This window comes from Bombus terrestris, chromosome 3 (genome assembly GCF_910591885.1).
Source record: "Bombus terrestris chromosome 3, iyBomTerr1.2, whole genome shotgun sequence".
NCBI classification, from domain to species: Eukaryota; Metazoa; Arthropoda; class Insecta; order Hymenoptera; family Apidae; genus Bombus; species Bombus terrestris.
Genome location: NC_063271.1, coordinates 1,098,687 through 1,126,430, shown reverse-complemented (window position 1 = coordinate 1,126,430; position 27,744 = coordinate 1,098,687). Strand labels below are relative to the sequence as shown.

Sequence of the window (27,744 nt, the reverse complement as noted above, 5' to 3'; positions counted from 1 at the left end):
TCGATTAGGCGACTACTCGGAATCAATTTCAGAGGGATGCGTCGATTGGAATTTCAAAGCTTCCGAGCGTGCTTCTTAATTGCTATCCTTGGCGTCTCGAGCGCAATTTTTCGAAGGGAAGCCTGTCGCGTTGGAAAAACCGATAGGCCTGGCGGGGGAATTCGATGCTCGCTAACGAATGCCAAAGCGCGGCAACAAGTTGCTGACGGCGTTGACGAAGAAAAAATACCGGCCCACTCTCGAAAGCAATTTTCCAGAGAAGCGGGGTAAAAGCAGCTTTTATTTCCATGGATATGCGCGGTGAGAAGCGTGCGTTGACCGTTCCATGAATATCGCTCATTTTGCACGCCGAGTTGGATTGCATTCCTCTAGGGCGTCGTTCCGACGAGACACTTTTCATCGTAAATTTTCATCTAATATCCTGCTTTATATTACCCTCTCCCTCTTTCTCTCTTCCTTCCTATTCCATTTTCCACCCTTGTAAAAAGTCAAACGGGGCTCTCGTTATTTCCACGTGGAAGCAACGCGATCTGTCCTGCGATCGATTAAAACGAATCAGTTGCGTTTAATCGGTTGGTCTTGTCATTTATTTGAACGACTCGATCACACGTTCGGAACGATTTTAAAAGGAATAATTTATCTCACGAACGATCTCCATTCGTCCGTAAGAGGAAACAGTATCGCGAAAATAACGATCCATCCGGAGCTGGAGGATCGGTCGCGAGCAAATCTGATTAATGGACGCTGACAATCCGACGATCATTAGCAGCGTTTCGATGGGACAGGCTCGCGTACCAACGTTATTCGAATCGATGGATCTCGACGGGTCGAAAATCGACGATGGATTTGTCGAAGAGCGTGATAAATTCTATCGGCTGTTGCATTCTTAATGGTCGACGATAAAGGACGACGAAAAAGTAAATAGAGTCGTCAACATTCTTGTATCGAACGATTATTTCCAACCAGATCGGCGGATAACGAATGACACGGAATGGCTGTGAAATAAACAGCCAGTTGTTTACAATGCGTTTGTACATCAGAGATATTGACACGACGGTTGTCATTTAGTCTGCAGCTTGGATTCGATGCGATTAGGTTGACAGTAGAGTGGCATTATCGTCATCTTCGCAGTTTCTAACGCTCGTTATTTCACCAAAGAAGAATCGATAAAACGCTCGTGATTTGTAGCACTTTGGTGGAAAAAAAAAAAGGATAAGAAACGCGACAGAGTTGCTCGATAGGAAGCTAAATCCACCGGAGCGGTTTGTTATTCCGCTTCAGCCGTTCAATGATTCATAATTTAACGACGACTGGAGAAACGACGGACGTTCTAATGGCCGTAAGTATACGTCCACTCGCGTTTGTTTGAATTAACGACTTTAATTCCGTTTTATCACGGCCGATTGAAGAGCCCGGTTTCGTTGTTATTTACGCGGTTGCTGGGAAACGTTCGACCGCCTGTCGCGTCACTAGGGATGACGGTGCCGCGCGATTTCTTTTTAAGTTTGGCCGCATCCTCCTCGAGGAACAGTTAGTTGGTTTTCGTGGCGACACGACAGGTAACTCGCGCTGCTTTCCGTTCTCCGTTTTCCACCGCGCGACCGATCTTTTTACTCGTCCAGAGCGTTCTATATCCCGAAGCATTCTCGATTCAAACGGACATCGTTGTCTCCGCGAACGAAGAACGAATTTCCATCGCTAATCTTTATTCTCGCGGTTAGATCGAACGTATTCGTCGAAGAAAGTATTCGTCGCGACGGAAGCGAGGTATTTTCTTAGTTAATTTATTCGTTCTTTCGTTCGTAAATCATTAATCCGTCGCTAGAGGAACTTTGATTTAACGACCGACGCAGTTTCATTCCGTTTCTCGTAATCGGTGCTTTTCGATGTTAAATCTCTTTTGCGAACGATCGCCGATACGCAGCGCGGCGAATAAACGGGAAAAGCGTATCGAACGCGGCTAACAAACAAATTATCGACGACCGGACAATAAATCAGAGGGGAAAACGTTTTTGTATACGCGATACGAGTTCACTGGATCGTTCGTACTCGCGCGTATCGAAATAACGCGCCTCCTGTGTTTTCCTTTTTCGCTATTTTCCGCTTTTGCTAATATTTCAAATCGACGATAGGCGCTTCGTACGGTGGAAACAGCGACTAACTGCTGGCTAGACCAAACTCGATTCGTTCGGAGATCGTAATCGACGACCCTTCGCCAATCTCTCGCGATATTTCGTTCGTCGTTCTCGCATCGTAAAATTGCACGCTGCGGCAAAGTTCGTAAAATATGCGGATAGGCTTCGAAGCCGGTATTTTTTCACAGAATTTCGTTTGACGGAACCCGCGTGGAGATAGCCCGCAGCTGGAGATTTCCGTGAGAAACAGCAACCACTCGATAACGAGGAAAATGAATTTTTCAAAGTTGGTGGGAAAAGAATTGACGCGTTACCCGAGGAGAGAGGTTCTTCCATCGTCGAAAATCCGGGTAAAGCCGTTCGACGTTGAAAGTACGCTGGCGGAAGTGACCGAGGCGAGAAAATGTCACGCGAGAAAGTATCACGGTCCAGATTCGCTATTGTACTCGGCGATTTACCCCATAGTTTCCATAATGAAAGTGTTGGGTTTGGCGCCGTACGATTTCACGGGCGACCAGCTAGTCCCGTCCAACTGCTACCTCCTATTTTCCTTCGTCTTCATGGGTACTTATTCCTACATTATACGCAACGTGTGCGCGAGATTCCTTGCCGTGCAGAGAGAGAAAGTGATCCTTAACGTGGTCGAAACTGCCAAGGTAATTGCAACATTTTTTCCGAACATCTAGCCGAAAGTAGCTACGTTCGTTGGACGTTAGACGTTAGACGATTAACGATGCACGGTGATGGCAGGTAATGATGAACTACCTGATCGCTATGTACGATCTCACATTGGTGATATTCACGAGGAAAACGTTCTGCCGCATTTGGAACGCGCAGCAGGATTTCGACGAGAGGCTTAGCCAATTGGGTTACCCGCGCAAGGAGGTAAAAACTAGGATAGCGGCGTGGGTTCTTTTGATCAGTCAGATCGTTATTTGGACGGTGGTTAATCAGAGTGGAATGTTCGCCTACAACGAGACTTGGCTGTTTAATATGAGTTACATGTGTCTGTACGTCACCAACGCGACATCCGTCTACAAGTTCTTCGGAATGACGAGCTTTCTCGGTCAACGCTTTCATCGGCTGAACCAGATCGCGAGGGATAATCTACCCTCGAGAGTCGGATACAAAAGCACCAGCGTCAGCAAAAAGGTGCGGCGTACATATCATAGCTAATTAAAATCGAGCCGCGTTTGTTCGCACGATAGCGCCCAATAGCATAGCTTAACACCGCGTTAACGTTTACTCGAAAAAAGACCATTCAGGAATTGCACGACGAGTTGATGATATTCGGCGAATCCCTGGGCTCCCTTTACTCGTGGTCGCTGTTCTTCTGGCTAGGAAATTTGAGCATACACATCATCAGCAATCTCTACCTTATCATCGATTGGATCATCGCGACGAACGGCTACAACTTATCTTGGCCTCTGATATTCAACATGAGCTCCTGGCTTGTCGGATACGTGGGACAGCTGTTGGCCCTGCACATCGTTTGCGATTACACGATAACCGAGGTAACGTCGATCGCATCTCCGATCGTTTTCTAAATTAATCGTAACGTTCGAGCAGAGATTTTAACGAAAGGACCGCAAATTCCAGGCTAATTTCATGGCTGTGACCCTGGTCGAATGGGACGCGAGAATAGTCGAGAGATATCCACACAATGCGAGTATTTTAATATAAATGCGTACTTTTACCCAAGCCACCGTACACGATTGTTCGATCGTTCGTATCTTTTTTACAGGATACCGTTCTTAGTACGCTGCACTTTCTCAATAGACGGCTTCATTTCTCCGCCGGCGGTCTCTTCGACGTCAAGTTGTCGTTGCTCAGCTCGGTAAATATATTTTCTATCTTTTCTGCAGCAATATAGACTTTAATTACGAACGTACTCCTCTCTTCTTCCTTACGCATCGACCGACCCAAAGAAAACCCCGTCTTTGTCTCGTCGGTCGTCCCAATCTCGTTACGTTATTTTCTATTCCACCAAAGCGAGAGATTAATTGGATTTCGCTTAATAACCACGATCTCCGAATGTTACCTAGATCGTACCATCGTAAATTGCATCGCGAAAAAGCATCCGAGAGGTTACCGTAACTCGTTCCTCGATATCCCGGTTCCGCGGTAAAGCCGAAACGAGTTCGTAATAACAGATGCACGCCAAGTTTGTCCAATTTCCCGCAGACGCTTCGAGCAAAATCGTTCATCGCGATCCCTCTCGATTGCTATTTTAATATAAACGAGACACTCGACCAACGATCCACGATCCGTTTAAAGCTGCTGTTCGAAAAAATGTCGCTATTGTTCGCAGATCGTCGGAATGATGTCGACGTATCTGATAATCCTTTTGGAGTTTCCTTCGTCTTGAGCAACAGCACGGAAGAAAGAAGCAAGCAACGTTTCAAAAAATTCGATAAAATCGTTTGTCTTTCCATCGCGGACCAACCACCACCATTCTTCATCAGCTTTCTGGCGCATTCGCGTCCGCTCGGTCGTATATTCGTGAAAACTATTTTTTCGCCGGTAAGTAGTACGTCCAGGCTTTTCACGTACCACCAGTACCGTATCTATAAGTATACCCGTGCATTTGCATCGGAATTGTATCCGGATTTGCGCAAAGCGAATCGAATTTGATATTTTTCCGGAATTTACGTTCTCGTTCGATGGAAATTCTTCGATTATAGCGAACAGATGCAACGTTTCCCTCCCTGTTCCGCTTTTGCGGATAAATAAAGGTTATCGCGACGAGACGTAACATCCTCGGCGTTATACGTTACAACGATCGTACGATGGTTCGATGCGGATGCCGGTTTAAAGGAGAGCGGCTGACTCGTAATTTAGCGGCAAATTTTACGATGTTGTTCGAAGAAGATGCATTGCGACGAGATATAAGATACAGAAGCGAGATCTGTCTGCGAGTGTCTGGCTACGCCCATTGCTCGCGTTAACCCTGCTGCGATCCTCGAACCTTTTCTGTTTCGATCAAGAGGCGAGTCTTTGATAATTTCGAGACGAAACCCGCAGCTCGCGTGCAGCGGATTTAAGAGATTATAAAAGAGTCGCAATCAGATATTGGATTTCTCTCGACAGAAAAGTGTGACAAAAAGATAAATAGAATTTTTCTGACGACAGACTCGGATGAAAAAGGATCGACCTTTTTTCCGCAACTAGCGGCAAAGGAAAAATAAAACGATCATTGACATCGGACATCGGTGAGCGCAGGCACGTCGCGGCAATTTTCCAGGCCATCACCCTGGAAAATTGCTTCTTTCCTCGTTCTGTCGACTTCCTTTTTTTCCCTGGTGTACGCGCCGATGCTGCGTGCCAATTTCACCCTGTACCGGTGTAACTTTGTCAGTCGATTAAATTATTAAGATCTCAACGCACACCCTTTCGCACCTTTCCGCTACTCGCTCGGATCTCGCGATCAGCGACGCTCCTTTCGTTCCGTACTCGGCGAAACCACTACCGATTCCTTTTCGTAGTTCGACCAAGCGGTAAAAGCGAATTCGAAAAGACACGACCTCCGATCTTTTCTTCTTCGTCCGCTTCCCGATCATCTTTCTATTCGTTACGTTCGCTTCTCGATGCATTTCCCTCGGAGCTGTACGAGTCGCGACGAGAAACGTACGATCGTAGTAGAACGACGACGATTAGGAGAAACCATCGACGAAGCGAATAGCAAAGGAGGTAGCGATATAATGGCAAGGGAGTTTAACAGTTCCCTATAGACCGAAACGCGGTTGTAGCGAGTTCAATCTGGGATTTAAGTGTACGTAGCTGCGTCGTCGTTGGGACAGGTCTGCCTCGGCCAAGACAAAGGATAAGCTTCCGAAGGAGCGAGACAATTTCGTAGGTGTGTGCTTGCTGGCTGGAAGGCGTTTCATAAATCTTAATCTTTCGAGGATTTGGGAGCCGGGGCTGTGACCTCGATCGGCTATTTTCTTGTCTGGCGACCAGACAAACGAAACGTTATCCGAAAAGACGAGCTAACTGACTCGTTACGTTCGATTAACGTTCCATACCGACTGTAAATCGATAGGAATTAATACGATCAGCCCGAGAAGCGGTGGCAAACGGTTCGATAAATTACAAAGTGATACAGCGATGGCGGACGGCTGCTTTAATCAACTGCCGTGAATCGATACGGCCGAACGCTCGTCAAATTATGCAAGCTTTTCGCTGATACAAACAAGAGATTCGATAAGAGTAAATTGTCGATCAGTATCTGTAGCTCGTGTATCTTCGTTTGCCTCGAAACCATTCACGTAAACGCCCTCTGAAACGTCGTTGCCTAATTAATTGGTATCAATTTGTGGTGATCCGGTGCAACGTAAACAGGTCCGATTCGTCTAATTTTATTGGCTACCGAAAGCGGATGCAATTTATACCAATATCCGCGTCCTGCTTAAACGACCACAGACACTAATTACAACCCGCTGATTAATAGCTTTGTTCGAATACAGCTTTTAATTCGTTCAATCATTTTATTTTCCCTCTCCTTTCTCCGTTTTTTAAGAATCAAAGAATAAGCGAACAAGAGGAACGTTTTCGAGTGTTCTTTCGCGAATGTTTTTCGTTCGAGGTAACGAAGCGCGACTGTTTTCGTGGGAATTTCATTTCGAAAACGAAGAATGCTTGGCCGCACGGTACAAGCGATTTACGACTGTAATACGTACACCGTGTGTTATTTCGATATCAAGATACATACGCTTGCGACGCAAACTCGTATTGTAAATTTATGTCCTTGCGTGTACGCGTCTCTATCGTTATCGGAGAACGTTGTAACTCGGGCGCTAATCGCGACAAAGTTGTAACGTTGTCGCTGATCGACGTCGATCAAATTTTTCGTGCCCTTGGAAAAATTTATTCTCGTTTATTCTCTCGCTTCGATCGAAATTCGAAAAATGGCGTATGTACTACACTCGTTGAAACATTTCGAAATCTTCCGCGATGCCGTTGGTAAAAATTTACCGGCCTCGACACGTACACCGATCACCGACAATTTCCAGGTACGTTGGCCAACGTAGTTGCAGCGGTGACGGTAATGGCTGACCGTCACGACCCGCGCTTAGCGCCGTTCGGTATCTGCGTCGCACCTGTGTCCGGCGTATACGAACATTCTACGTCACTGTATCATTTTATCTACCGCGAGCAAGATTTTACCGTTATGGCCCCACGAGATCCGAGACGTTTTCGTAACATCGTCGCGATCTTTCTCGATAGCCGTTTCACCGCTGTGAAATGACAAGCACAAGGACGAACATTGATCGCACTACGTAACCGGGCTTATCGACGATGCTACTTGATCGTTCTCCGCCTCGTTGAACCGGTGACGTGAACGAGAATCTCGCGAACGACGCCGATACCACTGACGAGACGATACGACGGAAAAGGTTGCCGTTTTCAGAGTCGATTTAAGACTTTGTTCTATCGTTATCCTATCGATGTATACAAAAAATGTATACCCTTGAATCAACTCGATTACGGTACGCGTATATACAGCATTTTTTGGCACAGCCGAGTCATCGATCACATCGATTTGTGACCAACAAATCTTAATTTTATAAAAGATTCGCGAGATCGCCGGCCAAATCGGTTTTATCGCTATCCTTCGCTTCGATTATAACAGACTCGGGCGACTTGATCGAAACAAGGGGAGGAATTACGCGAGTGAAATTGCGGCTCTCCTTTCTTTTTTTTCATGGAGATCCGATTAGTCCGTGACCAGATTACTCGAGGAGCTGCGCTTCTTCAGATCCTAACGCGTTAGATGGAAATCTTGCTTTCCATTAAAGTAAACTCCCTTATAGGAGCGGATATATAAGGACGACTCGTGATTTGCATCGAGAATTTTTATTAAAAAGACAAGATATTAAAAGACGTAAAAGACCTAAAGGACCTAAAAGTCTAACTACGTATAAACGTAAATTGTACGATAAATAAAAGCGTACAATTCGTAGAAGCAATTGCATCTACGTAAGCTTAACTAACTCTCGCTTATAATAATTCGACGCATGCCACAATTACGTGATATTGCTAAATCTCGAGATCATAAAGTATATGTAGAGCCAAGTTCCAGTACACTGTATGATATTTCTTTACAGAAATACCACGACGGTAGAATTTGTCTTTTTTTTTTTTTTTTGCTCTTCGTGCATTTTCTTTGCGTCCTCGTTTCGCGTTTCCAAGTGATTTCCAAAGAAATAGCTTTAAAATCGAAGATGCGTTGTATCGCACGCACGATAAAAGTCTTTGCAAAAAAGTTTCCGTTAGAAACGGTAAGTAAGACTTAACGTTTTGTATAATTTCTGTCAGTTAGTTTCTGTTTCTTTCGCCACGTTCCAGAGCTTCGAACTAAAAACTGTGATCAAATGTTTCGCGTTTCGTACCTTACGAGAAGGACAGATATTTAAACCGTTAAAATACGTGCAAATATAAAAATAGATGGTTCTCGCGATTTGCTTAAAATACAAAGTTCGCTCGTTTAAAAGAAACAGTCATAGTTGGAGTGTTCGAAAGATCTCGTAAAATATTTGTTCCCAAATATACGGGACTATCACACGACAGAATTACATATGCGCATGGTGTATAACGTACGATCGTTAAAAAGAACTTGCGTACAATCCTAAAACGACGTTTACGTAAATCTACAAGCATTTAAAAAGCGCCCATTCGACTCGGGCTTCTAAAACTTCGCTGCAACATACTTACAGCATCGAAAACTGCTAAAACGATCATGAAATACGCAATAATCACAGTTATTTGTACTACAAATTCGTAAAAGAAATTTGTACCGTCGATTTCGTTACATGTAATTCCCGATCATATATCGGGATACAATCAAATCTGAAAATAAGTCGTGTCAAAGCTGCCTAACTAATAAATTAATAAACTAATTTCATGATTCCTATATCAATTATACAATAATATAATAATATAATATATGAATTTGATCTTAAAATAAACGAATCTCAACCGAGGGACCGCTTGCGTACAATTATCCTCGAATTAAATTAAACGTCGGAAATCAGGTGGTTCAATGATACAATTGCACCTGGGAGTTCATGTAGATTCTAGTATCGATAGGCTTCGCGATGGCACGGTGAGATTTCAAGTCACATCGAGCCAGAGAACGGGTGTTGAGATTGGTTTTAGCTTCTACGTAAATGCCCTTTCTCTCCAACGACAGAGCGTCATCGTAAATGCTGGACCTAGGTCTCTCGATACTTTGTGACTTGGGAATGTCGTAAATTGGCTCCTCTTTCCTGTTTAGCTTCGACTTCGACTTTCTCATCCGTAGTATTTCGTTCTCGGACTTGGATAAGAATCTTCTGGGAACGTCGTAGTGGCTGGTCACGGACGAAGAGCTGCTATAGATATTCGACGAGGGAAGGTCGCTGCAGCTTCTTCGAAACTCCACCTCGTACAGGTCGTTCTTGATGATCACCGATGACGAGGCATCGCTGTTGGAATACACGTGAGAGCTGTTAAATTCCGCCAAGTTGTCTATCTTAGTCAAGGTAACGAACGGATTTTTCGGAATCTTTGATACGCACGGATGGTTCGGTAGCTTGGGTACAAGTTCGCCAACTAAAGACGATAGGAATCCATTCGTCTGGGAAGGAGGAGGATAGGATGGGCCAAGATCCAGCTTCACGTCATCGCGTGGCATCTCCGTTAAAAGCAGCTGTTTTTTCTTCTGGTTCCTGCGATATCGAACGAACGTGTTACTTTGTTACTTAACGAATAGCGATGCTTATTTATAAAATTATAAGAATATCAAGTACTTACTTTACAGAATGATACGTATCGCAAGAAGCTTCGCCCTTTTCTTCGTTCGATTTGTTCTTCGATTTGAAAGTTTTCAGGTCGCTTCTTCCGTTAAATTCGAAATAGCTGCTTTCTTGTTGACGTAGCACGTCCGCGATGGAAATCAGAGAAGTTAGAGACATAGAGGAACAAGATCTCTCGTCGTATTCAGAATCTTGGATTTCTCGCGGTTCCTCGTTCAAGTTTCTTTCCGACAACGACCTTTTGACGAGCTTCCCGCTGGTCAACGAACAGAGCAGCTTCTTGAGCGATCTTTTCCGCGGCAGCCTCTTTCCAGTGATAGGTATCCAATTGATGAAAGTGTTCTCGACGTCGATCGGTTTTTTCAGAAATGCCCCGACTACCTTTGGAGATTTATCTACCTGTGAAATTTCTGGCAACGTCGAATTATGCTCGCTCTTTAGGGACTGGTCGATCAAGGTACTCGTTATTGGAAGAGGCTCGTCGAATGTAAAAGTAGTTTCTTTCGATAAAGTCATGCAGGGATCGACGGTATCCATCGCCTTCGTCTTGTCGGCAGAGAACCTTTTCACCGAGTGGGAAAGATCTGCTATCGTGATGCAATTAGGGGGACTCGAGGAATCGGAACTGGAACGCAAGAAAGTCGAACAGAGCTCCAGACCAGAAGCTTTGCGACCGAAAGCAGACAAGATCATCTTTGATTTGCCCGAGCACTTTGAATTTTCTAACTCTTCTGGTCTTCTCCGAATAAGTCCGTTATTGTCACACGACGTATGAAAAATTCTCTTCTCGGATGACAAGGCACTTCCGTCAGATTCGTCAACGTTCCTATTATTCGGCTTCGAATGCGAGGAATCCTTTTTGGAAGGTTTGCGGACTATCCTGGATCTTCTTTTCCACGATTCCAATATAGAAACAACGTTCGAAATATTTTCTTTCGGACTTTTTGGAATCTTCTGCACGGTCTTCGAATCGTTATAAATCTTGTATTTCATTTCGAAAGCTTCGACAATCTTCTTGACGAAGTTCTTCTGCTTGTATACGTCGACCGCTTTCTCCTTTTTCACAGGCGAGAGATAACCCTCCTCGAAACTGCGAATAATGCTCTCCAGATTCGACATTTCTTGAGGTTCCTCCGTCGATTGAAAAATTGTCCGTGAACTACTAGCCTCGTGGCTGTCGCATGGTTCGCTTTTGTGTGCGGCTCTCGTCATATTTCTAGTGCTTACAGTACCGACTGGAAGGAACTTTGTGCCTCTTCGTTGAACGATCCTCAAGCCAGTTAATCCAATCTCCCTCGATAAGCTCTAACCTGTCTGTCTCGTTCTTTCGCCACACCTCGACCTATAACGGAATAAAAAAAAACGGTAAATTTGCAAATGCGTTAATACAATTTCTTGCTCGTTATTAAGTTATAGTCCGTTATTGGCAAAGTTTCCACGGATAATAGAAAGGATGCGTCGAACAACCAATCTTTCCGTTGCTTTTCATCACCGCGTTCGTAAAGATATTCATCCTCGTCGTACTTGTTTCAGCAATTCTGCGTATTTCAAGTTTCACCGAGTCTAAGCTCTACGCTGTTGCGTGGAATTACCACGATTAAACCGAATTAAATTCGCGTTAAGAATTCCGATTGGTGTCCAGAACGATGACGCGGTTCACGCGATAAACTCGATGTCGAGAGCTTGAATTTTCACTACCGAGTGAAGGTCCAGCAAGTAACACAGTCTGTTTATACCTTCGTGAACGTCGAGGGTATGTGAAAATCGGTTTACCGTTTACCTGGCGACTTATCCTGGTAGAAGGGAGGGGTGAAGTTGGATTTATAATTAGGGTCGAATCGAAGCTTGGTATATTTCGAAACTTTCTACCAACGTTCCATCGATTAATTTCTATATATTTCATAATATTTATATTTGGATAATTTAATTAGCTTTCGCCGCTTAATTCTTTTATCCTAAAACGATTCAAAATATACCCTTAAGCGGTATAAAATCGATATTCGGTAGCAATGCTATTTTGCAAAAAAATATTCCGACCTCGCTTTTTCGTTTTTCCACTTTTTCCACTTCATTTTTACACTGCGCCATAAAGCTCGCATGGTAATTGAATTGAGACACGCGGTGGAAGTCACAGAGAAAAAGCGCGTGGACGTGCAACCAGCATCGATGATTAATTGCTCGTCGTTCTTGAAAATTCCTACCTACGCGGATTTAAAAAATAAAGGAACGCGAGAATAAGTGGAAATAGAGATAACGCGAACTAGATGTTCCCCGTCGTACGAATCGCGATATATTCGATGTATAACGAAAAGATAATCGGATATAACGAAGATTAAACCGATTAAGAAAATCAACACGAACATCGTGTACTTTTGTTAAATTAATTAAATTGTTGTTTGTACGTCCAAGGATCGGGCCTATTGTTCGCCATACTGTTTCTCCTCTGTGTATACAATTGCCATCGTTCTCGCGATATAGATTTTCCGTTTATTAAAACAGGATCATGCAAATTTATCGGGCGATCGGCGAATGCAAATTTCGGTATCGGCAGGACGCAACTCGACCGTCCCCGTTCCTGAGGTCCAACTTGCTTATTCGGTCCCTTTAACGACCATACCTGCCAGAAATAAGCCTGCTTGCAGGAACGACGGGAAACAAAACGATATTCTGGGATCTTCCAACGGGACAATATATCGTGTTTGCTAGGAAATATCGGTACAACTACCTGCCACCGTAATCGATTGGCATTCGATAGAACGGTTTTACCGATCCCCTGTGCGCGTATCGATACCGAATACCCATCGGGGATTAAAATGAATCGAGGAGAATTTCAAACGAGGGAATTCCGTAGAAAAAGTTGGCTCGTTTGTTCGTTCGGTATTAAATATTACGTTCGGCAGAGACACCGATTGATACGAGGAAATCCGGGAAATTGTACGGAGGAAGGTGAAACGATTGCAATTAGAACCAATTTCTCTCGTCGTCTTTCGTATACTTGAAAACCACCGAACGTCGCATCCTCGTAGACGGACGATCGCCATTCCGCAGACTAATCGAATTCTAGGATATTAATCGCGTTGCAGAAAACGACGCCCGGTTAGTGGCGCGAGTAAACGTAAAACACGCCGTAGCCGTAAATAAGCAGAGCGTTTTAGAAATTTCACGAACGCGTATTAAATCGAATAACGCGAATAATACGTTGACCTTAATTATTTAGTTATTCGCGTACAGTAAAATGTATAATTACCGTTCGACTAGATCGGATATGATAAAATAATATTTGATATTTTTAAAATATCCACCGTATTGTTGCCACGATACGCCGCTTTTAAGTCGTGAAAAGTTACTTTACGAGCTTTGTGCAGATACCTACCAGACAAAAACTCGATAATTCAACGAATAAGGTTTTCTCCGCTTTCCTTTTGCACAAAAGAAATTACAATATCGATGGTTGTATCGTTTAATAGGTATTGCGTTGCGATGTAAAAATCTGTCCTATCGCTGCAGAGAGAAATTGTTACGTACGGGCGAGCCTGAACGAAGAAATGGAATTGAGCAGCGGATTAAATATCAATGGAGGAGAAAAGGATGACCGATAGGATCGTGGACCACGACGAAGATTACGATATTTCTGTATTCAGTTGGCTCGCGGCAAATCAGGATATCGATACGATTTGCTTGTATATATCAATTCGTATTTAATATCACGTTGCGCTAATTGCCCATGGAAATTAAATACGCGAGACAAACGGATACGCGGCTAGGGAAAGTGGAAAATTGGATTTCTCGTAAACTCGTGCAACGATTAGTGCAAGCTTTTCCAATTTTCTCGTTTCTTTATACGATCGACAATTAGAGAAAGTTACCGTAGTTGCGACGTTACAATTTTCCCGTAGTCGGTGTAATTCTCGGCGAGAAGCCTCCGATCCGATCCAATCTTCTCGATGAAACGTGAATTAACGCGATACAATTCTTTCGGTATTAACGAGACGGCTACAAGAAATTTACAAGGCGAACAAAAAAGTCAAGTCGATAGAGCGTTTAAAATATTTGCGAAGTGTACATGGTGGACGAAATACAGTGCTACAAGTTCTTAGGAACTACCATGAATATGCGTTTCTTGCGAATTTTCCACTTAGTTTAGGTAGGTTTCCCACTCGTTTTTAAATCTAACGAACAATGAATTTTTATTCCTTACGCCTTACATACACAATACGAACACAAAGATAGCAATTTTCATGGGGAAACACCTTTCATACCGTTTACCTGCATTAGTCAGGTAAAAGAGAAGGTAGAATGCGCGCCAGCAATTTGTACTTATTGCCGAGTATGCTGCTTGGACTTATGGTATTCGTTATTCCTACTGCATTAGAATTAGGCAGAAAGGCACGTACACCTGACACATCGCATAGAAACTACCCAATTCTTTTAATTCATTTGTTTTAACCCAACATCCTCACAATTCCAGTAAATGTAGTAGTAAATTTTTAGTCTGAACGTGTATTCGTTTTACGAATAAAATTTACCAATAATAATAAATTCAACAATGAGGGAAAATTCAAGAATCAAAGAACGTTGGACACGCTATCGTTAAAAGGCAACTCGATACGAAGGAGTACCCTTGTGAAATTATTACTTTCATCTTGCAGCGAAAAAACAAATGCCGATCGCGTAATACTTAGACGATTCGATGGCCGCTTATTTCCTCATTTCCGAACAAGGGAAAGTATTTTCTCTCCAATTTCGCTCCGGCTCGTCCCATCTGTTTATGTCAGAAATTTAGCTGTAAAGAAATCCGATTGAAATGACGTAATTAGAATACGACAGGTTCAGCTCGCGATTATTCGCACCGATCAAAGCCAGTTACTAGACGATCAGTATCAGAAACTGTGTTACGGACTGCCTATCGCTTAACTCCTTATCCTTTCTCGAATTTGTCGAATCTGCTTCGAGCCGCGTTACGTACAACGTTCTTCGATTTTACGCAGAACTTAACTTATCGATGATTTCGTTCACGCAGGATCGAATCACGCCATCGGCTACAGTTTTCCCAGATCGCTCGGAGAACGACGAGAAACGCAACGAGTCTTGACAAGGATAAAGCTTCCGTCGAGGAAAGTTAACGGGACAATGCACGATTCTGATCCTGCTAAAACATCTCCTGTAAAATTAACGCGATTGATAACGAAGCCTACGCATATAGACTTGTTTCTAAATAATTTGGAACATTTTATTGCATTTTTCATTGCCAATTCAATTGTACTGATCGTTGTTAACCTTTCGAACGAATAAACAAATCAATAAATAAATATTCTGCTTATGTTTTAGGATTTCTCTTTTGGATTTAAATTTTCCTCTAAAAATATTCTTTCCTATTCAGCGTACGTTGTAAAATATTTGCAATAACGAGTTGGGATTAGACACTCTCTACGCGTTTTCCGCTATAATCCGGATTTATACGACAAATATATTAACAGCGATAGATACCGTTTAGTCCACGTATACGCACGGTACGCAATCAAATTTTTCTATTAAGCTGTTTGCACGAATGCTCGGTCGCTTAGAGTTCCAAAAGTACCAAAAAGAACCGTACGTAGTAAGTAGCACTGCTGCAAACAGCTGTCAACGACCCTCGTCGTTTTTAATTACGGTAGAGGTTTTAGTCGGTTGGACTCCGGCACTACCACGCTACTTCCGTCCGTGCGGATTTCCTCCACGTAAAAAAAAAAAGATACAAATTTTACGACAGATCAGAATCAATTGCACTCGGACAGTTTTAAGAAGCACAATGCAACAATAAAAATATACGATGCCATTGACCTGCAAATCGGCTGAACATAAAAATCTACGTTTACTGCTATATCTACCTAGTCGAGGTTCCTTTTGCCTGCTCATCCTAATCACGCCAGGCTTTTGCATCCGACGAAAGAATCCAGCCAACTAACGAACGCTTGTCGGCGCTTAAAAGAAAATTCGCGATAAATTCGAGCAAAAATCATCGTCTAAATACGTGATTGACGCGAATGCATTTGATAAAAGAAAAATAGAATTTCAGAGGCGACAGAGGTGACAAAGTGGCGAATTCGCCATCGCGCTGACCTTTGACCTAGTTCTTTGTCCGAGGAAACGTTTGCGTGTGTGGAATACAATGAAGATAAAGCAGCCTCGGGTAAAGAAAATCAGTCGTTTTGGCGCCAAACGTATCGATTTTCAAGAAATCCCAGGAATTTTTCATGCATCAACCATGAAGCCATATCAGACCTCCAGTCCTGACGATCTTTTCGCTTGATCGAAAGCTGCTCAAAACGTTTCCCGAATACACGACGCTTCCAATTTCCCGACAGTTCGTTTTTCCCTCCACGAGACACTTTATTTTATTTCTATTATTTATTTATTTAATTTTTCGCGATAAGTTAACCACGATCGATCTTTTCCGATTCATCCGCGAATCTCTTTGTCGCATACCGTAGCTATCAGAAGTTTCAATAATTCGAAGATAGTTAGCACCGTTGTAAATTATTTATCGCTTATCAAGCAAATGATGCAAATTTCACCGCACGCACCTCTAAACTCTGGCGTACTATTTCACGGTGCAGTAAAATTACGGAATAATTGTCTGTACGTGCATCAGCAAGCGTAAATCCACCAAATCGATTCCAATAATTTTCTTCTTAAAATACGGAACCAGCGATATTAAATATTATACGTTATTTGTTACTTTTAACATTAATATTTAACGATATTTAAATATCGCGAATAAATACGCGACCAGAGCGGAGATATTAAAAAGTTGTCATTGTGCGAAGCACTTTAAACCGTGTTTGACAAATTGACCTTGGCTGCCCCTCCGTCCGTTACCTGCCCTTTAAGCGAGCTGTTCGCTCTAACGATTCAATAAAAATTTATTACACCGGCATTCGTGCATCGCTGATCCACGGTCAGTTCTGCGAGTATTTTATTTCCGAGTGAAATCGTCGTCTACGGTTGTTCATCGTGCTGCGTTGGATAAGATGGACAACATCGCCGAAGAAGAATCATTGGAGAGGGATTTACTTTTCGAACAAACGAGAAGAAAAGTCATACTCTTGTTCGTCGCTATCCGATTTTCAGAAGTCGATAGATCTCGAGTTTCAAGATTCTTTCTTCGATGTGAGAAAATCCACGGTTTTTTATCCGCGAAGATTATGGATAAAAGGCTGGGCACCGGCTCGGGGATTGGCTGCCGCTTCTTGAACGAGGAAAAAACGAAGAAGACAAAGTGTCGTCATCGAGAGACGATGGAGTATACGTTGGAACGTAAGAAAAGATCGTTCAACAGGAAGCCGCTAAATGATCATGCAAAGAGGAGCCTGCAACTTTTCTTGCCGATATTCGGGGTTATCCTTCCTTCTCGAACTCGTTTCCATCTTTGGTCGACCAAAGAGCGTGTTCGACACCCACCCGCGCAAATTACGAAGACCGATTTATGCGAGAGACCGCCGCCGCGACTTTCGCTAAACGCGAAAAACGGTAGGAAAGCGGTTTCGATCGGCGGCGCGACTTGCGAGGGATTCTCCAGGGAAATTTCAAAGACCTAGGGAGTCTCGAGGCAACTGACCAACGATAAATTATCTTTGTTCGTTCGACTGCTCTATCTTGCAGATCCAACTCGAACGACCGAGTGGTCTAGAGTTTGTTCGTTCTTTCGACCGTCCCATGCACCTCTCGAAGAACGTGAAACGCAGCAAGAAATCCGTAGCGCGGACTCTGCGACAAAGTTTTCTCGAGAAGCATCTATTACGTGAAGGAATTAAAATTCACGAGGCACCAACTGCATTCTCAGTCACATAACACCATCAGCGGATCGTGGAATAATCTAGCGGAAAAACCAGATTACGAATATCCAAGTCGACCGACGAATCGATCCACGATGATTCTTTCTTCCAGTAGTTCCAACGATTCCGACTACCACAGCTCCGCGACACTCCAATGTCTCGTGGTACGAGAGCTGGACGTGCCAGCGGAAAGAAGCAACGCTGAAAACACGAAAGTACGACAGCTTCCTTTTGCGTAATTCCGTTACGAACGGAAATGTAGAGTATCGAGAGCAGATTTTTCGATAGATTTGATAGTTCTTACGTTGCTACGACGTACGTTTAATCAGGATATACCTGAGAGATTAGTTTGGTTAAAAAGTTTATCGCCAAGTTGCGCGTTAGACTTGGTGCACGCTGTCTAGATTAAGAAACGTTCGAATAATTTGATCGAAGCGATCATCCGTTCGATGATCTCTGGCGAATGTAATGCAGGTATTTGAAAGAAAAGATGGAGAGAGTGGAGTATTTGTGGACTTTATCTCGATACTCGTCCCGCCGTTCGAAAAATGTAAATTAACCCGCCGAATCAATATTTAACGTCTTCCGCAGAATCTTAACGCGTAGCCGATGACGAATCAATTTTCCGAAATCTTATATTTAGGAGACGCGAGAAATTGTTAGTTCATGGCCGCGGAGCGTTATTGCTAATAAAAAAAGATTTAATCGATGGAAGAGGGCTCATCGAGTCGTTGAAAAATATATCTATGATTAAAATCTAATTGATCTTTTACCCGATACCCACGCTTCGATGATATCCGTATCATTTCGTTCGTACGTATTGATTCACGAGGATGTGTGCGATATTTTGCGTGATTAAACAGACATCAAACCACGGATGTTTATGAATTTATGAAAAATGAAAAGAAAATTCGAGATTCTACGAAACATTCGGAACAAAGTGCTCGCTCTAATGTCCAGCGAGTGAAATAAATCTCCATTTAGATTCCATTAATTTCTTTAATTGCAAAAATATGAATTTACGTAAAGACCCGCGCCCTAGTAATAACGAAAATAGCTACAAATATGTTTTATCTCTAAAGTGCAATGCGTTTCAGCGGAACAAATTGGATCGTGGCAATTAATCAATCGCAACGTGCGCCCTTTGTAATGTAATCGTATAATTATATCCAGAATGAAGAGCGCGAGTGTTTCAGTCATACCAGGCAGGTTACCTCCAGGCGAAATCATTCTACCGGCGATTTAACGAAAGGAGGTTAATTGCAAAATTATGTGAGAGTACCGAATCCCAGGTAGCGTCTTCGCAAGAATATCGAAGACCAGTCGTTTCTATGGAACGACGTGGTCTGACGTTGAAGTATACAATATATAAAACGAAAAGCTCGCGCTATATTCCGCATGCGCTCTCAATATATATTTATATAAAAAAAAAAAAAAAAATTTATCTCATAACTCGATCATTTCCGATCCGTTTTCATGCTGAGCGAGTCGCTAGTCAAATTTTCGTAATTTCCGATGTAATTCGATAACGAGCCTCGCAACTTCCATTCTGACGTAACTTCGTTTTCGTACCAACGTTCGACCGATGTTTGTTCGCATTGCGTTTAAAATGGAAATAAAGATGTAAAACTCTGAAATGTTATTGGAATTTGCCCTTTTTCTCTACCTTCGTCCACTTTTTCGCAATTGCAACGCTAACACGACTGTCACGAAAGTTAAATTAGCAAACTTAACTCCAAACGTTCGATCGACTCCGGCGATTCTCAATTAATTTCGACTTGTACAGAACCGCAAAGTTATTTCTGCGTGGGAGCAATTACGGGACGAAAGAACTTTGAATTTACTACTCGTATCGGTGGAAAAAGAACGAACACTTTGCGACACACGTCGAACCAAAGAGTCGCTTTCTATTCGTTACGTGTGACGACGTCCAGCGTGAGACATCGAGAAAGATAAGGAACGTCTGCTCGAGAGCGTACGTAACCGTAGCGTAAGTTGCAACCATCGAATTCAAGTACCACGAATTACGCCTTTTTCGCATCTCTCTTCCCCTTCCAAGGGAAGATGTAGCCGCGCATGTAGCCGTACAATTTGCATGATCACGTCCTCGGATCATCGGTTCCTCCGATAAGTGGACAACCATCCATTCGATCGAACAGTTTCTCGGGCATCGCGAAAATAACGTTCCTCGATCGTGCTATTTCTATAGCGGTGTACGGTCGGTTGCACATTCGCATAGTTAGTCGACCTAGAAACGAATTTCGCTCTGATCCTTTGTACATATTGTATTTAGTTCGCGATTAATTCTAGAATCGTAGAATATCGAACTGTTCAGCAACGTTGGACGGATTAAAATAGAAACTTTTTCTCGTTGAGATAACGCTTATTTTCGTATAGTACGATAGGATTGTCCGAGTCACCTATAAGCTTCGACAGCTTAAAATTCTTCAAATTTTATACTCGCGACTCGTCGTTAATTTATAATAACGTAACAAAGAAACAGTGAGAAAATATACTCTATTTCCGATTGTTACTACACGTTTATTTATTTATTATTATTATTATTAAATATACCGAATTTAGCGAATTACGAGGTAAATTACTTGGCTTCGATCAAACTGGCTCGAGTAATCGTACGTGTATGTACGTACGTATGATAGACACGGAAGTAGCCAAGGCAAAGTGACGGGCAGCAACGGAAATAGTACGGAGAGAGTATTTTTCTCGTATAAACCACATTTCTGATATACAGTCATTTAATTTTGCTGTTGGTACCGTTGCTACGAGCCATTCTTTCCGCTCAACAAGGGTCAGACAGCGTACCAAACATCTTTGTTCTTCCTTGGTGCGCACGAAACGGTTCCGTTCCTTCGGGGATTCATTGAAACGAGCTGGTTCCCGAGACGAAATAAATTCTTTCTCGTCGCTGGCTAAAGGTGGCGCATACAGACGAGAAATTTTCGAGACCGTCTCGAGACTAACGTCCTTATATACGAGTTTGCCCGCGATGAGAACAACGCCCCGATAAGCGAAGCCCTCTTTACGAGAATAGCTCTAATGCCAGATTAAAATGCCACGAAACCATGAAATCTTTCGTGGTTTCGCCAATTCCAATGTAATTTTTATCAAGCCGAAGTCCGGTAAGTCCAGAAATAAAAATCTTCGGTTCTTTTAGCTTTCTGCGTGATCTCTTCGTGATTCTTAAGAAAATCTAGAAATTCGAGCAACTATCGTGAAACGAATTGCGAGATGCTGGCAATAAAATCTACAGCCAACGCGTTTCGCGATGCTCTCATCCCGTTACGAAAGAAAAAAGGGAAGAAAGCGCTAGATTAAGAAAGGTTAGATTAACTTTAAAGATCGACGAAAAGACGAAACACGATTCAATTTTATCGAATTCGACTCTCGATACATCGAATCCTAAATATATATATTTCGCTTTTAACCTTCCCTTTTTACGAAAGCTACTTTACCCTCCAGTATACCGTAAATCGAAACTTCCCCAACTTTCGTTCTCGAGGGTTGATGGCTAAGGATCGTTAGGATAGACTAAAGGGTCATTAAATCAAGGGTGGATATGTGCGATGCAAATTAAAAACATTATTACACTCGATCAATCACGAATCGTTGCGAGATATTTTTAAAGCTTGAATCACACTCGTCAACTTAACCTCTTAGGTACGATGCGTCACTATAGTGACTTTCGCGGATGTCATCTTATAATACGACGCGCCAGTATAGTGGCTCAATCTACTGACTTATTCGCTCACCGTTTGAACTAAATGATCTATTTCATTTGTCTTACTTCACGTTTTCTTTGCCCTCGCAATGTTTTATACCGATATACAGGCAGAATATATAGTCTTTGTTTTTAATACACCAGTGCCAGATATCAATTGTAGCTTTTACGTTAAAATATTTAAATATACTTATAATTTTTTTAGAATCTTCGACCTGAAAATGTCGCCAGAAAATAGAAAACGAAGAGCAATTCGAAAAACACTATCGCTCTATGAGTGTGAAAATTGTGACGCGGGTCTATGTATCGTATCGTGTTTTAATTTATGTCACACTCAATTGTATTATTAATTATTAAAGTAAATTATTAAAGTTCAAGGATATGCGTGGTATCTTTAAGAAAAATAATCATTTAATTTTCAAAAACTTCATTTCAATGTGCTTGCGTAGAGAAACAGCATTATCCGTCACATATTGCAGTGCTGTATCGTTTACGCGTAATTCGCGTCAAACTCTGCCGTACAGAGAAACAGCCCCGCGCAAAATTCAATCGTATCCAAGATGTTAAGAAGCTTCAGCCGTTACCCGCAGATCAGTTTTCATCGTATTTGAAATCACACTTACACTTGGTTCGAGTTGAAGCTTTGGTTAAGCCAGTCTCGAGAAAACAACGCCACGATAATTGTGTCGTTCCGTAACTGTAATTATACTGTTAATATAGGTGTTGCAATGGTTTCGTCGACGCACGAGACGAAGCAACGATAAACTTTCAAGGGAGCGAAACACGTAACAGGGTATTAAGTAGCGGGATAGTAGCAGATCCGCCTACACGTCTTACCGTGCCAACGATCTCCAAAATTGTTGCGGCGTACAAACGAGATATTACGCGGTCGCTGATTGCTACCGTACTCGGTACGCGAATTCCGCCAAAGTAACGACATAGTTGAAACTCTGCATTTACGATCCGTGAAATTTCCTTTCGATAAATAGACACGGATGCACTCAAGATAAAATATACGCAAAGATGTTCGACGTACGAACTTTTTCGCTATTCTGAAAATATTTGCTTATCTTCACTCGGTTCGAACTGGAGCGTATAGTATCGATATTTCTTTTTTTTAATGCTGTAGGTGTGAAGCTAGAAAGTTAGAGATCTATCGATCACTTACCGGATAAGAGGCCATAAATGTTCCATTTTACAAGTGTAGAAAACGCGCAGAAAGAAGGGAACATTTAATTTTGCAATTTTTAAATGTCGAATTAATTTTCATGTGGTCGATGAGATCGCGTTGATAAGACTTTTTGATAGCAGGTGCACGTAGTAGAAGAAGTTGTTCCGTTACATCAGTTCCTCCGTGGCAGTCGCATTGTCAAAGCGTTACCGAGCATGCTTTGACCGGTGAAGCATATAGCGCGAGTTCAACCAGGTTGTACTGGGGTGCTTAGCCACGTGTTGACACGCGTGTTTCCATATCTGCTTGCGGATGACGTTGAGGGATGGTCGTTAACGTACAACGACGTATATTCCTAAATGTTTGATCATGGATTACCGCATGCGTTCGCGTGTATTTCGCGCGTGATAACTCGCGTGCGCACGCTTCTGCCACCGATAGCCATCTACACGTTTGCACAGGAATTCTTACGCGATATTCTTTATGCATTTACCGCGTTACACACGCGCATACATGTATTTCGTAATAATTCAATTATTTCCGAATTCGTCTACCAGGTTTCGCGTGTATTTGTTTATACGTATGTACGAAAATTTCGATGAAATTTTTTAACTATGCACGATCGAATTTTCGTATTATCAGCGATACACGTACGATAGCGTTCGTGTCGACAGGTCAAGTTTTAACATGGATTTAATCGTTTGCATAATCGTTGTGAAATATCTGGTACCATTGTGAGATGTATATCCAGGGTGTATTTTGTATCCGTTAGTAACAACTTGAATAAGTAGATTACCAACATAATGGAAGGTCTTGCGCGGCTACCTCGCCTCGGGGAGAGGCCTGGTGATCGTTATCGTGCTCCGGAGGATATTCTTCCGAATGTGATTCCGGGTTAAGTACGTCATCAATTTTTCGATACAGAATTCGTGACTGATATTAACTGCCACCAAGTGTTTAGATTTATGGATGCCTTCGATTCGTAAAAAGTTATTTTCCGATATTTTGTGACACGAAATATCAGCTATCAAACACGTCCCATCTTCCTTCGATATCTTGTCCATGAGAACCCGAATATGCCGAGGAATTTTTCAACTGGATAAATCGCGTTGCTGTATCTTTAAGATTTACCCCGCCAGACGTTTTATCTTCGATTCGTTTCCAACGATGAAATATACTTGCTTCCTCTGGATCAATTTCTTTCTCTAGTTTTAGTCGCCTTCAACGTTTTATAGATAGAATGACGCGTCATTCGTCTTTGCTAACGTTTACGGTTGAACTAAGAGATAACGGATCACGTTTCCTATTGTTAAATATCGTCGTGTTCCCCTCCGTTCACCGCTCAAAATATACGCTCGATAATTAAGATTTATAGTCCTTGTTATCGAGTTCGATTCAAGCTTTCCTCGTCTCTTTCATTAGATAGTATTAATAATCGCAATTATACAAACGTTGGATCTGTAACTAATTTGTCGGCTAATTAAGCTTCCGACTTGATCAAAATCTAATCTGCGCCTCGATCTATTTTTCTTCTCTTCTTAACGTTTAATTAGAATATTTGTTCTATTTCAGAGTATGCGTACACCTCGCTGACAACAACACGAACGTTGAGAAATTACAAATTCACTCTTGTCCTTTTCTTATTAAACGTTTAATAGTCTGAACAAAAATTGTATCGCTCGATCGATTAACCAGTTACCGTACAATTTCCTATTTTTAGGAACTAATATCGTTCGAATAGAATTAGGGCGAGCACGATAATTAACCTTTCTAAAACCGTAGACAAGTCAAAAATAGTTCCTTCAACCCGTTGTTTCGATTACGAACGAACACAATCAGCGGCACATAGGGGTGAGCTAACGTGGGTGTAGCGATGCTGACGTCACTGCAGCTTCTGTAAATCGTTTACCCCTAATGCAATATGCATGAACTCTTGTTTAAATCCACGTGGTGTGTGAGAAAGTTTGGAAAATTTCACGAATACTGGTATCGACTGTCTGCGAAATTCATATGATTCGTTAAACATTCGATTATCGTTATTTCGAATCGTAAAGCGATCTTCGACGTTCCAAAGTCGTCTAAACGCAATTTGCCGATTAATCTTTTTGCAATTTTTGAAGACGGTTAGGAGGACAAATCTCTTTTCTCTTTCGAATTCGAATTACGAGAAAGTAAAATATTCGTAGAAAACAAATTTTATTGGTATGCTGATTCTAATGTAAATCAACGAACACGATATCGATCCGCACTAACGACGATGGAAATCGTTGTTTTCTCAATCCGTTTCGCAAGATATGTCGCGACCATCTACGTTTAAGTAGACTCGTTTGCAAAGTTCGTGGACGCACGTAAAGAAGAAGACAACTTTCCAGGGTATTCGTTTCGGTTCACGTTTGACATCTGTTTCACCCTTCCAGTATTCCATCACTCGGTTCACTTGTTTTATATTCTAAAGGCATCGTCACAGGAAACACGATATTTAACTTCTTGCTCTCATTTTTTCCCGTCCGAAGCAACCAACAATTTTCGGTAAACGCGATGAAATTTGAATATCTTGGGGAGAATGGTTGAAGAGAGAATCGAAGAATTCATTAGAACGACTTAATAGGAAAAGAAAGAGCAAAAAGAAAGATCTGCCGCGATAAATTATCGCGGAACTTGTTATTAGATCGATTTGACAGGGGAAAGAGAGGGAAAGAAGAAGAGATCGAACAACTAGAAAAATCTAATTTCTCTACGTAATCCTCGATTGAAAACGTCGTAAAGTCGTTGTAAATCACTCTTTGCGTGCCACCTGCGATCGGTCGTTGCTATCGATAGATCGTACTCTTTATTAAAAATTTCCCCGGACGTTAATTACATTCGTTTAATTTTTCGCCTACACCAACGTACTCGATCAAGAAATCGCGATCGTGATAAAATATACGATGAATCGCGCTTTAGCCTACAATACGCGCAACTTACTTTTCAATTACTCGACGATAAGAACGTCGTATCTTTTTTTTATTCTCACGCTATCTTCCGTAAAAGAGATATATCTGTAGGAATTTTTGTGAATTATGACGACGATTGATCATCCCCTATCGTGACATATACGAAGTATCATTTTCCAAGAGGCGAAAGTAAATCTGTCCCCTTTCTATTTGTTCATGGAATCGTATAAAGCTGACTTATCCGTGGGTTCGTCGATCGTATTGAAATCGTGACTCTAGTTTCCTTCTACCGGTTCTTCTCCTACATTGAAAATAAAAACTGATTTCGTTGTATGCGAATCGAAACTCAGAAGGGACCTTGTCCGATCTTTCTTTCTGTTCGATAACGTTTCGCCGTTTCAAAGTGCTTATTCGAGTATATAATAATAGCCTTCGTAAAATTTGTCTAGACAATTTCCTAGCGAATAGCCGAACGTCGCGAGGACAATGGCATAAATAGTTAAAGAGGAAGGAAGACACGAAGTTAAAGGAAACCTCGCTCGACGTACGAGTTAAAGATTACCTTTAAGAGAGAAATTTCCTTAAGTGACGAAGGATCTTGGGAGAAAAACCGCTGCAAAGAAGAGAAAAATACGCTCACGCTGACGAGTTTCCGTCCTTTTTCCATAGCGCGAGCTATGTTCTCGAGGGAACAAAGTACTTTGGTTAAGAGCAATTGCCCGCTTGAAAATCTCTTGTCATCATAAATAAAATATGACTCGAGATATCTCCGTGTGATCCACTGATTTCCGCACAAAGATGTCTACGATGTGTGTAATTTTGTCAGTGGACGAACTGGAACAACGTCGAAGTGCTTCAACCGTGTGCTCTTTTTCTCTCTACTCGAGAGATGGAGTCGAGGATGCACGCCTCTATCTTTTAACCTAATCGCGTCAAAGCGATGGTTGTTGGCAATTTCCGATGTAGCTTAAACTTCGTTACGTACAAGCGACCTCGACGAGTTAATAGGTTTTACCGGTAATTCCAGATGATTAATACTTCTGTATCTCGATATACGTATTCGGCTAATTCTTCTATTACCCGGAATATACTCGCGTAACACGCGAACGAAGATCGATATTTTCTTTACGACCGCCTCCCTCCAGTCACGTTCAGTCGACTCTTATTTAAATCAAGACGCAACATCGTTCGAGGAAAAAATATCAATATCGTAATGGATTTGCTTATTGGCATTCGTCCCGTCCGTTTTTATGTACCGCGAAATTTCCATTTACCGTACTCCTGATCAAGATATCGCGTGAATCTTTTACCTTTCCCTCGATACGATCCCCTCTTTATAAAAATATCCCTTGGCAGATTCGTGAGAGAATCGAAGATCGTAAAAAGAAGAGGAGTCTAGATGGAAAATAATAAATTCATGTAGTACTATGAACAAACCGCAATGGCAAGCATCGTAGAAATTCCATTACGTTATAAATATAATCGTAGCAAAGTACGTTTATTCCTGAGAGTATTTCGTGTCATGAATTAACAATTTCCAAGCATGCTCCGTATCGGAAAACTCGCAGAATTTACGATAGCCAACGCTGGATCAGCAAATTAATTGTGTTTAATGAAAAACTGAAAGGCAAAACTTGCGCGTAAGAATACGTAATAAAAATTAAGTTATAATCCGAACTGTTTAACATTTACTCCGATCTAAGTGTCGTAAATCGACGCAAATCTGACGACATGCCAATTTTCATCGACGATACAAGAATTCTCAAGCATCGATCGAACGAAAGCTAAATTTTAATTAATCGAAATACCATTGACTGGGGTACTTCGAATCTTGTGTTTTACACGAGTTCGCTTCTCGCGTATAGCAGCAAACTTTCTCCAGTTAGTCTACATTCTTCCAATAACTGGCCAACTTTTGCAATAAGCATAGAATCGCGTTGTTCCAAATTGCTCGAAAGATCACGATCGCCCAAACTTTCCACGTCGTTGATAATCTTCGTATCTGCTTGCAGCATCTTCCATCGACTAATCATAATCCCTAATATACTAACGCGTCGTACGAAACATGGCTCGACTAATGGAATCGCCCGATCGGCTTTACAAATGGATCGATCCGTTATTTCAGTTATATACCACTAATAATTAATTTCATGGTC

General features: G+C 42.1%; 2 protein-coding genes across 4 annotated transcripts in view; one reads left to right on the top strand and one right to left on the bottom strand.

The window, feature by feature from the left end:
- The first annotated feature begins 1,709 nt into the window (after positions 1-1,709).
- On the top strand, positions 1,710-15,211 carry LOC100647492. The gene is made up of 7 exons (XM_003394359.4): positions 1,710-2,791; positions 2,886-3,287; positions 3,392-3,649; positions 3,735-3,798; positions 3,878-3,972; positions 4,447-4,658; positions 14,952-15,211. The coding sequence occupies exons 1-6, from the start codon at positions 2,408-2,410 to the stop codon at positions 4,501-4,503; spliced, it is 1,260 nt and encodes a 419-aa protein (XP_003394407.3). The 5' UTR covers positions 1,710-2,407; the 3' UTR covers positions 4,504-4,658; positions 14,952-15,211.
- The window catches only part of LOC105667146, a 48,387-nt gene continuing 28,985 nt past the window's right edge, over positions 8,343-27,744 (bottom strand). Inside the window, exons 2-4 of one of the 3 annotated variants that reach the window (XM_012320843.3) lie at positions 9,930-11,273; positions 9,695-9,844; positions 8,343-9,601 (exon numbers count right to left, since the gene is read on the bottom strand). In XM_012320843.3, coding sequence (XP_012176233.2) covers positions 9,175-9,601; positions 9,695-9,844; positions 9,930-11,143 — 1,791 coding nt within the window. In that variant the 5' untranslated portion in view covers positions 11,144-11,273 and the 3' untranslated portion in view covers positions 8,343-9,174. Of the gene's footprint in view, positions 9,845-9,929; positions 11,274-11,455; positions 11,596-27,744 lie in introns of those variants that run through there. The other 2 variants (XM_020868487.2, XM_012320840.3) reach the window with 2 other exon arrangements.